This window comes from Sorex fumeus, unplaced genomic scaffold (assembly GCF_029834395.1).
Source record: "Sorex fumeus unplaced genomic scaffold, SorFum_2.1 ptg000128l, whole genome shotgun sequence".
In the NCBI taxonomy this organism is placed as follows: domain Eukaryota; kingdom Metazoa; phylum Chordata; class Mammalia; order Eulipotyphla; family Soricidae; genus Sorex; species Sorex fumeus.
Genome location: NW_026606185.1, coordinates 3,419,201 through 3,431,208, shown reverse-complemented (window position 1 = coordinate 3,431,208; position 12,008 = coordinate 3,419,201). Strand labels below are relative to the sequence as shown.

Sequence of the window (12,008 nt, the reverse complement as noted above, 5' to 3'; positions counted from 1 at the left end):
GGAACAGAGTTGAATATTCCGCCAGACTCCCAAATATATGACCACTTAATCTTTGACAAAGGAGCAATAAATGTGAAGTGGAACAAGGAAAGCCTCTTCAACAAGTGATGCTGGGAAAACTGAAAAGCTAGCTGCAAAAAAATGAACTCTGACCTCTGCCTAATGCCAGGCACAAAAGTCAGACCAAAGTGGAATAAAGACCTCAATATCAGACATGAATCCATAAAGTACATAGAGGAAAATGTAGGCAGAACCTTCCACGATACTGAAGCTAAAAGTACGTTTAAGGATGAAACAGCACTGACCATGCAAGTGGAAGCAAACATAAATAAATGGGACTACGTCAAACTAAGAAGCTTTTGCACCACAAAAGAAACAGTGACTAAAATACAGAGAGAACCCACAGAATGGGAAAGAATATTTACCCAATACCCGTCTGATAGGGCTGGAGTGATAGCACAGCGGTAGGATGTTTGCCTTGCGCGCCGCTGAAAGGCACATGAAAAAATGCCCCACATCGTTAGTCATCAGGGAGATGCAAATCAAAACAACAATGAGATATCATTTCACACCACAGAGACTGGTGCACATTCAAAAGAACAAAAGCAACCAGTACTGGCGAAAGGGGAGAAAGGGACGTTCTTTCACTGTTGGTGGGAATATTGACTGGTCCAGCCTTTCTGGAAAACAATATGGACAGTCCTTCAAACACTAGAAATTGAGCTTCCATATGATCCCACAATACCACTTCTGGGAATATATCCCTAGGGTGCAAAAAAGCACAGTAGAAATGACATCTGTACCTATATGTTCACTGCAGCACTGTTCACAATAGCCAAAATTTGGAAACAACCCAAGTGCCTGAGAACAGACGACTGGTTAAAGAAACTTTGGTACATCTACACGATGGAATACTACGCAGCTGTTAGGATAGATGGAAGTCATGAAATTTGCTTAGAAGTGGATAGACATGTAGAGTATTATGCTAAGTGAAATGAGTCAGAAAGAGAGGGACAGATTTAGAAGGACCGCACTCATTTGTGGAGTATAAAATAACATAACATGAGATTGAGACTCAGGGGAAGTAGATATAAGGGCCAGGAAGATTGTTCCAGAGATGGAAGCCTGCCTCATGAGAGGGGGGAGCAGGCAGCTGGAATAGAGAAGGGATCACTAAGAAAATGATGGTTGGAGAAATCATTCGAGATGGGAGATGTGTGCTGAAAGTAGATAATGAACCAAACATGATGATCTCTCAGTATCTGCACTGCAAACCATAATGCCCAAAAACAGAGAGATAGCATGGGGAATATTGTCTGCCATGGAGGCAGGGGGAGGGTGGAAAAGGGGGGAGATTGGTGGTGGGAATGTGCACTGGTGGAGGGATGCCTGTTTGGTCACTGTGTGATTGTAACTCAAACATAAAAGTTTTTAACTATATCTCACAGTGATTTTGTGTGTGTGTGTGTGTGTGTGTGTGTATATATATATATATATATATATAATTTTTTTTGCCCTTTTTTCCTTTTTAAATCGAATCACAGCAAACTACAATGTTGTCAAGTTATCCATCACTGAGTTTCAGGCTTACAATGTTCAGGCACCCTTTCCCAGTGCTCACTTCCCTCCACCAAAGTTTGCAGTTTCTCTGCCTCTTCCCTTGTTTCTGTGGTAGAACTTGGACCAGTTCTCCTGCCCTTAGCTTCTGTCATCTTTCTTTCCCCCCTTTCCTTTTCGGCTTTTTTAAAATTAAAAAAAATTTTTTTTTAGGTCACACACACCAATGTGCAAGGGTTACACCTGGCTCTGCACTCAGGAACTGCTCCTGGCAGTGCTCAGGGGACCATATGGGATGCCGGCATTCAAATCCAGGTCGGCCGTGTGGCAGGCAAAGGCAAATGCCCTACCCACTGTACTATCATTTCGGCCCCATTTTTCTTTTTCTTTATAGGAGCTTTCTAGTTCCTCATGTTCTAACAATCTCTCATAAAACAAAATGTTTCATTTATACTAAAGCCAGAGTCTCTGAAAGAGAAAAATGTATTATGCTATAATTTATTTCCACTTGATAAATATTTCTATACCAGAAGAAATTTTAATTGGTTCTTTCACTTACACAATATTACATCATAAACGTAACACTGAGCATCTACATGCCTGGCAGTGAATGCTTTGCCTGGTTTTCTAATCAGTCTCCTCGTGATTACCTGGCTTTCCTGTGAGAAAACTGACACCACAGTGACACTCACACTGGGTGACTGAAATCCTCCTCATCCTTATTAGCCCACTAAATCCCAAAGGGCCTGATTCCAACAGGACATGCTTTTTGTGAAAACTGCTGCTTCATTCCATGTTTAACTTTTATCTTTAGATGTTCAAAGCACAACTGTCACCCAATGATGCCGTATAAACAATCTACCTGCCAGAAACAGTGGGACGGCTACAGAATTTTGGAGGTTTCAACTCTGATGCTGGGACTGACTTCTCATAAGGACACTGCAACTAGAAAGAAAAAGTTCTTTTCCTACATGCAAGCAGTTTTTCCAAACAAGGTTGTCCAAGAGTACCATAAAGCAAAATATTGCTGTGAATAGTAAACATTGGCTACACTTGTGAAGTGGCCCCTATTCTCCCAAATAATGTGCAACTCATGATGGTAGCAGAGATAATCTCTCTTCTTCATTGTATTTTTCATGGTAATAAATGATAGATTAAAAACAAGCTCTCTGGGTGAAAAGGCATGGGTGACAAAAATACACTGGGTGGTATTTAAGCACAAAAATTCTCAATTCTGCTCGTCGAAAAAAGTTTCAGGAAGTTAAATTAGTCATTAATCACAACATTGTTTCTATAGAATAATCAGGGGAATAATTTCTCCTCTGTCATTTCCTTTTTATTTTTTAAGTAAAACAGTTTTACGCAGAGAAATATGAGGAGAGATAAAGGAATAAGGGATAGGGGAGAAGGTGGGGGGGAGAGAGAAGACACCTCTGCTTTCACTCTAAGTCTTAACTTAAATAAGGTGCATAGATTCAGGTCAGCATGTTCACTCGCTTTCTGTAAAACATTTGGAAAAAAATTGAAAGTAGACATAATTTCGTGGCTAATAACCAAAAGAGTAGGGGGTGGAGAAAGTAATTTAGTACAGATCATGACTAAGTTTTGTGTCTAATGTTACAGTACTTTATTATCTGTTGAAAGCAAACAGTCCATGCTTTCCTTGGTCAGACACTGCTGAGACAAAAACTGAATATAATTGGGTTCCCAGCCTCAAGAGTTCCAGATCTATGATACACATGCAACCTAACTATGCAGTAAATGATGAATACCAATGCATAGTAGGCAGCACTGTATCACTGTCCTCCCGTTATTAATCAATTTGCTCGAGCAGGTACCAGTAATGTCTGCATTCGTTCTAGCCCTGAGATTTTAGCAGCCTCTCCTTACTCGTCCTTCCCAACGGTGTTGCATTGGAGGCTCTTTCAGAGTTAAGGGAATGAAACACATCATTGTTACTGTTTTTGGCATATTGAATACGCCACAGGAGCTTGCCAGGCTCTGCCGTGCGGGCAGGATACTCTCGGTAGCTTGCTGGGTTCTTCAAGAAGGAGACCTAGACTATAAGAGGTTGTGTGGCTGCATATGCGACCACGTGCTTCCAGGAGCTTTGTTTTATAGTGTCTGGATCTTGGCCGTTGATGGGATTTCATGGTACAGGGGGCAGTTTGTGGATGTAACTGCCTAGCTACTGGAAAATGGGGGATCTGGGTGGAGGAGGCCCAGTCCTGATCCAAGCAGGCTTGGAGATCTCAGTCCAGGGACCCATGCACCTTGGTTCTTCTGTTTAGTTTCCCTCCCTGCCCCAAGCAGAGCCCCAGTACCCAGCCACAGCCATGCTCAAGACCACTCTCCACACGCTTGGACGAGCCTCACACATGAAGGAACTGGCAGAGGAACCCAGGTGCACTATAGGTATATGAGAGTAAATGGAGATGGAGGCTAACAGAAGATGACACCTGTCTACATCTTCCAGATGACAAACATGGTACAAAGGGGAGGGAAAGCATCTTCATCAAAAAGTGATACAAGGAGCAACAGGTTTAACTGGACCAAGCTTCAAAGACTAACAGGTTAAGCAGTTGGAGAGACAGTATTGCAGATAAAGCACTTGCCTTGCATGCAGTCGACCTTTGTCTGATCCCTAGCACAGTTAGGAATGATCCCTGGGCACAAAGCTAGGTATGACTAAAAGTTAGCCCTGAACACAGCTAGGTATGACCCCAAAACAAAAATGAAAAAGAAAGCACTCAAAATTAAGTACTAGTATGGTTAGCACAATGGCAGAACACCGCCTAAAATGTTTATACCCCAATCCTAGAATCTGAAATGGAGAGTATCCTGAATTCTCTATATGATGCTTATCCAATCACATGAACCCATAAAGTAGAGAACTTCTTCCACATTGAAATCCAAGGAATGTGGCAGAAGGTGAAGTCAAGCAAGGTATGCAGTATTAGAGATACCAACTTGCTGTTGTTGAAGGAACTAAAAGAAAAGTAGGAGTAAAACTCAGGTGTGTACAAGCAGTATCTAACCCTTGGCAGACCCCAACAAGAGAATATGAATGACACATCAACCACAAAGAAGTGAATTTGGCAACAATACGAACGATACTGGAAGCCAAGATCACCCTAGAATCTCCAGAAAGCATAGTCCTGCCTCACCTTTTCAAACACATTAGTCAGTCCATGAACACTGTACCAGACTTGACTTGTGTTTTGGACATATTATATTCTAGCATCAATCCTACCACCAGTGTCAATTTCCCTCCACCAATGTTCCCAAGCTTTTCCCCATACACACACCCCGCCTGCCACCCTGCCAGGCACATTTTAAAGTCTGATGGACTAATACAACTTTCTTATTAGCCCTTTCGAAGGCAAGGGACTACACAACTGTGATAGGAGTCTCAGAAGAGGCCCGAAGTAGGTATCTCTGCATGCAGAGATACCAAGGGTGGTTTTGCCAAGGTGTCCACTGTCCCACAGCGTGGGGGTGAGCAGATCATCCCAACTGGGTCCAAGCCTGACAGTTCACATATGCAGGGGCGGTCTACAGGTGCGGGTCAAAGATTGATAGTCAAATGACAAGTTTGTTTAGGGGCAAAAGGAATGCAGGACATGTAGGACATGTAGGACGAGGAAAGGTGGTGAAGGGAATGGAGCAACGAGGAGTCAAAAGCTGTGTGCTAAAACAGAGGTCTTTGAATTCTCTACGTAACAGCAAAGCTATCTGAGAAATAGGAAGGTGTCTATCTAATCAACCCACCTGCTGGCAGTCCATAGCAAGAGCACCCTATCAGGAGGAGATGTCAGGTCCCCTGCTGCCTGGATTAGGCATGGGAATGGGGCCTGGGGGGAGGTGTGGGGGCTTTGCCCACATAGCTATTCCTGTAGTTTTTTCCAGGTCATTCAATCCAGATGGTTTGGGAGCTGAGCCAGCAAGAACTTCAATAGTACAAAATTCATAATCATTCTTTCTAAAGCTGCTTCTGAGGAACTGTAAGTGCAAGAATATTTCAGAGATATTTAAAAAGGAGTTTTTTAAAACCATGATCTAAACTTCAAATAGGTGTTTAACATGGACTACTCCTACAAAGCAATAGCTAAGTTTTGAACAGTTATGTATAAGTCAAACTTCTGAATATATTTTAAATGCAGAGAGGCTGAAGGTACAGTATGGGGGGGGGGGGGGTAGGGCACTTTCCTTGCATGCTGCCAAGCCCGGTGTAATTTCTGGCTGCTCATATGGCACCCTGTGCACTGCTAGAAGTGATCCCTCGGCACAGAATAAGCCCTGAACATAGCCCAAATAGCAACTGCCCCCCCCCCCCCAATGCACCAGATCTTATGAATAAATTTATTACATGCCTAATGTAAACTAGATTCCTGGAACTCATTATCCAAGTTTTATAACCCAGACACTGTAACATTATCATACCACATTATAATTTTTGTGTGAAGTAGGTGAGGGTGGGGCCATACCCAGTGGTTCTCAAGGTTTTGGCCCCATGCCCAGAGATCACTCTTGACAGGGATTGAGGGCCATACGTAGCACTGAAGATCTAATTTGAGTTGGCCATGTACAAGGCAAGTACCTTAACCCAAGTACTGTGTCAGCTAAGAAATGCCTCCCCCCCCCCACACACACACACACCTAGCAATGCTCAGGGTTTACTCCTGAGTGTCCATTCAGATATCACTCCTGGTGATGCTCAGGGGACCATATGGGATGTCGGAATGAATGTGCGTTGTACTGTATCTGGCCCCAAGAAGCAATTTTTCACCATCAGATATAGTAACAAAGCTTTCATGAGTTTCAGTCATAAAATGTTCCAACACCCATCCTTCTCCAGATATTTCTCTCTCCTCTTTCCCACTCTCTCCTTTCCTCCTCCCTCCCTCCACTCCCTCCCTCCCTCCCATCCTTCCCCCCACTTTTGGGTTTTATTCTCTGCAGATACTGAGAGGCCATCAGGTTTGGTCCTTTGCCCACTTTCAGCATACATCTCCAATCCAGAGCAATTATTTCCAATCTTTATTGTCATAAAGGTCTGTTCTCCATCCCAACAAGCCTCTCCCTCGCCCCTGAGGCAGGCTTCCAACAGTGGACCATTTGTCCTGACCCTTATTTCTACTGTCCGTGGGGTTACTCTCTGTTTTGAAGAAACAACTTCTTAACGTCAAAGAGTAACTTGCCTTGCCATTTTTAAAAATAACAAAAATAGCTTTATGACATGTTGTAATGATACACAAAAGCCACACACACACACACACACACACACACACACATCCATAAATTCTTTCTTAGAAGTTGAATGAGCCCTTTCCCTTTGGAGGTATGGGCGGAGAAAAGTGTATCTAACATTCTCAGACATCCTAATGTAAAATGCTCTGTGATGATTTATATATATGAAGGATCTGGTCTGATTTTTAAATGAAGGGATTGATTTCCTAACAGTACATTCTACAAATACAAATGAATGAAAGAAGCCCAATTATTATATCAATGTGAATTAGTAAAGAAGAAATGGTATTAGTAAAGAAAAACATACTATCTACTGAAATAAATTTTTCAGTAAGTGGGGAAGGGTCCTTAACTAAAATAATCTGTGTGAATGAAACAGTTTGCTTAAACATCTAAAAACATTCCCTTCTGGGAGCAGGGAGAGGCTCAGTGGGTTAATACACGGTTTGCATGTGAGAGCCTGTGTTTGGTTCCTAGTACAAGGTAGCCCGAGCACCACTGCAACACCCTGGAGCATGGCCTAGACGCCAAGCACAGCCGGGTGTGGCTCCAAAAGAAAAAAAACAAACATTCTTTAAAAATTAGGTACTGTGCCAGAGTGAGAGTAGAGCGGGTAGGGTGCCAGCCTTGCATGCGGCCAACCAGGGTCCTCCAAGCACTGCCCGAAATGATTCCTGTTTGCAGAGCCTAAGCCCTGAGCATCACTGGGTGTGACCCGCCCCCCCCCCCAAAAAAAAACCCAGCAAAAATAAAATAAAATCAAAACAGGTCTTATTTACAGGGCTGGATACTACAGCAGGCAGGGTTCTGCCTCCCACATGGTTGATTGCAGCGTCCCAGATGGCCCCAGGAGCAGCACCAGAAGTAATCCCTGAGCTCAAAACCTGATCACTGCTCAGTGTGGCCCAAAAAAAATCAAACATAGGTATATATTTACATCACCTGATCTGCTTGTTGGTGCGAAATTAAGTAGCAATATCATCTAGATTATATATCCTGAACAGATCTATTCAACTCTGATATCTGTAGGGGATTATAGATCAGAACCACAAGGAAGTTATTATAACTGCAATAAACACCTGGTCGAAGCACAGGGTTCACAATCCCTTTCATAACGACACACGCGCGCGCGCGCACACACACACGGAAAGGTACAAGGACAGATGCCCGGGTAGGCTATGTGCGGGGCATGGCCTTGCCCGCTGTCTTCTCTCGAGCCCCCAGGCAGGGCTGCTCAGGCTGCACACGCAGCGACCCCTCACGTCGGGAGCACCACAATTCTCTCCCACAGCCCGTGCTCCTGGGCGCACCCCGGCAACCCTGCGCCGCGGGGCAGGGAGGGCCCTCACAGCAGCTCGGGAGATGCGGGTTGCACCACGGAGCCCGGGATGACCCAGGGCCGCACACGGATCACCCCCCCCCACCACCACCACCACGATTCTCGGCCCCGCACACGCGACCTCGCGCGCGGCCAGCGGACTCCGGCACCTCGGGATGCGGGTTGCACCACGGAGCCCGGGATGACCCAGGGCCGCACACGGATCACCCCCCCCGCCACACACACGATTCTCGGCCCCGCACACGCGACCTCGCGCGCGGCCAGCGGACTCCGGCACCACAGGGCCTGGCCGGGAGCCGGGAGCCGCCCCCCGCCCGCAGCGCGCGGCCGGAAACCTCGCGGGCGTCGCGCGGACCGGAAGTCTCGCGAGCACGCCCGGCTGCGGCGTCGCGCGGCGCAGGCGGGTGACGTCACGCGACGGCCCAGCCGGTGGGCGCTACCACCGCCAGCGCCCCCGCCCGGCGCGGCCGCCTCACCTGGCCGTCGTCCCGGAACGGCAGGCCGAGCGGGTCGGGGGCGGGCGCCGACCGAGCGCAGCCCGCGTCGTCGGCCGCCCCGGCGGCGAGCCCGGCGCCGGCCGCCTCGTAGTCCGGGAACGGGTTGGCGAAGGCGCGCTCCTCCATGGCCGCCTCCCCGCCCAGCTGCAACCTGAGCCGCTTGGACATGGTCTCGCCCATCGCCGCCGCGCGCCGCCGCCGCCGCTACGGCGCGCGCGCGGGGACAAATCTCCGCGGGAGCGCGCGCCCGGGCTCCGCGGCCCCGCGCCCGCCCCGCCGCTGCTGCCGCCGCCGCCGCCGCCGTCGTCTCCCGGCCACCCTCCGCCGGGACGAGCGCCGGCGCCTGTGCCAGGCCGCGGAGGGGGCGAGGGAGGAGGAGCCACCAGCGTCTGTCTTTTTTTCCCTCCGATTGTCGTGTTTTCCTTCCAGCCGCCTAGGTCGGTTGAATAGGCACCCGGGAGCGGAGGGGGGGGGGGGGGGAGGGGGGGGTCGTGACAGCTTATTTGGGCATCACAGCCGACCCAGAAGACCCCTCCAGTGGTATTTCAATCACCCAAAACGTAGTAAAGAGGCTGGAGCGGACACAGGCTAGGGGCGTTAGTCTTGACTATCGATTCCATTGTTTTCCCTGGGGCTCATTCCATTGTTTTCCCTGGGGCTCGAAGCCGGGTGAGACGGAGGCTGTGACCCCGTTTGGACCCCCACCCTGCGGGCTCCGTGCTACGTGCAGAACCCCGCGGGCCCGGTGCTGCAACCTCGAGCCCAGCCCGGCCACCTACCGTCCCCATGCACCTTCTGCTCTCAGGCCCCAGGAAAGCCCGCGAAGCTGGTGCAGGGTCTGCTCAGTAAACTAGAGCTCAGGGTCGCAGTCAAAAACAGGGCCTTTGCTCTATGTCCTGCTTCGGGCCTGTGGGCCTTTTCTCCCCCCTCGCTGGCTGGCCGTTGTTTCCGTGCCTTTACCCTACAGGCAATGCTGTCCATTGAACCAGGGACTCACCTGCCTAGCAGCAGCTAGCTACCTCTCAGGTGCTTCAGACTGTAGCCACAAAGGACACTCCCCAAACTCGGCACCAAGTGTCCCTGCTACAGCAGCACTGTTGCAGTTGGAGAGGTGGCACCCGTTAGAATTGGGTTCCCGGGTAGCTTGCAGTCTCGAATCCTATCAAGAGTTGCTCTCTGCTTGGGCTTAGGAGAGGGACCAAAGAGCATTACCGGGCTGGGGATTTTCTTCTGTCTTCTAGCTCCCATCCCAGCCATCCTATTTTCTATTTTGACTGGATACCTTTCTGGCAGGTGAGATTTTAAATGACCAATTAAACTAACTAGTTTTTCTCCCTTACTCCCTTCTGCATAAAACATAACACTGTGAGCACTGACACATCGTGGAGGCTGACTCCACCAGAATTTCAGGAGTCAAAACAGTGAACTAAAATCATCTTATTTAAAGAAATGAAGGAAAAAGAGTGAGTGGGAGAGATGTCTAAGAGAGAACATGGGCTTGTCCAGAGCGGAAGCTTTTGGGAGATGGCCTGGAGTTCCCTGCATACATAAAGGTTCGTCTAGGTATTGTGACAAAGCCTTGGACTTTTCGGTGGCCTTTCAAATTCTTCTCATGACCTTTAGATTCTCCTGCAGCTTCTCCGTTTTGAGGGAAGTCACCCTTTGAGTGGTAATCCGTTTCTGATTCTGAGTAGTGGCTCATTTTCTTCCAGTGAGCTCATTATTACATCTCAAAGGACATTTGAGATGGTAGCTTTGGGGCTACTGCTGGTCTAGGCAAAACAATACTAGCCCCCAAACCAGTTCTGCTTACACGGTCACCATAGCTGGTCCCATACAAATTTCCAATGCTGACTATTAAGCTTTGATACTGGCATAGTAACTGTGGTGTGAGGTGAAAATAGCATTTCTCATTCTTTTTATTTGGGGGTGGGAGTGGGGGCTGAGAGTGGTACCTTGCAGTGCTCAGAGTTTCTCCTGGCTCTGCACTCAGGAATCACTTCTGGTGGAGCTTGGGGGACCATATGTGGGACCAGGGATAGAGCCACATATAAAGCAAGCACCTTACCTTCTATACTATTGCTCTGACCCTCTTCCTTAAAATTTGGTGAACTTTGTTCTGAAAATTGTCTAGGCACTTTTAACTTGTCAAATTGTAGTTTAACCTGTTGGCAAGTATTGATGAATTGTCCTAAAAATAACGAGTATTTTAAAAAGACTAGACAATCGTACTTAAATATAAGAACTGCATTTTTCTCAATGTCTTCTCTGAGTGCCCGTGCAGATTTTAACATGGTACTTTTGCAACATAAAGTAAAGGTTATTTTCTCATATTTTGTGTGAAATCCATCACAATGGAAGTTGTTTTAGAACTCGCCTCTCCACAGCTTTGTCTCAAATCTTCCAAGTCTAAAATATGTGTTTTTTGGAAGAGGGATCTTTCTGCGTGTGGAAGTAAACAGATTTCACGTCAAAGTTTTTGTAAGCCAGATAACCAATTATACTGCCTTGCAATGGAACTATGATTCATCCAACTAGTACACTGAAATCGGCACAAACAGACTGTGCAGGCAGCTGCAATCAAGTCTTCACTAGTGTTATTTCTTGACTGTACTGTGAGGTTTCCAGAGGCATCATCTTATAGCAGAGTAAATTTTGAAGCAAGTATGAGCTTCTAAACCAGGCATGCAGAGAGAAAAATGGAAAATACCACTCTTCTTATTAAATTATTTTCATTTTGACAATATTATGTTCCATAAAATATTCTATTTTCAGAATTGAGAGCCCAGAGATACACCCTCAGATTTGTGTACAGTTCATCATACAAAGGTGCTGCATGCCTGAATGGAATAAGGGAAGTCTCTTTAACAAACAATCCTGAACAAACTGGATTGCTGAGTGCAAAAAGATGAAACCATAACTGGATGTCACACTATTCACAAAAGTTAAAGTGGCTAAGAGATTGCAAGATTAATAGAGGTCTCTCTCAACCAGTGCTGGCTCCAATGTGGGGAGAAGGGCACCCTCCTTCATTGTTAGTGGTAATGCCCACTGGTCCAACCTTCTAAGAAAATAGTATAGACATTCCTCGAAAAACTAGAAATTGAGCATTTGACCCAGCAATACCACTACTGGGAATATACACTGGGGGACCAGAAAACAGTGTCCAGGAGGATTGGTCCACAGTTGGAAGCTTGCTCTGTGTGTGTGTGTGTGTCTGCATGTCGGAGGGGGGGTGTGGTGTGGACACTGATAGGTGTGCCAAATATTCTCTCTCCAACTCCCAACATTTTTTTTAAAAAGTTAACCTGCAACATGTAATTTCTGTTAATATTGTTGAATAATGCGTTAATATGTTCATTGCA

The 12,008-nt window shown here is 46.9% G+C and overlaps 1 protein-coding gene across 1 annotated transcript in view; it reads right to left on the bottom strand.

Moving 5' to 3' along the window:
- Window positions 1–8,911, bottom strand: part of LANCL2 (LanC like glutathione S-transferase 2) — a 64,444-nt gene extending 55,533 nt beyond the window's left edge. Inside the window, exon 1 of the mRNA XM_056138142.1 lies at window positions 8,623–8,911. Coding sequence (XP_055994117.1) covers window positions 8,623–8,823 — 201 coding nt within the window. The 5' untranslated portion in view covers window positions 8,824–8,911. The remainder of the gene's footprint in view (window positions 1–8,622) is intronic.
- Between the last annotated feature and the right edge of the window lie 3,097 nt (window positions 8,912–12,008).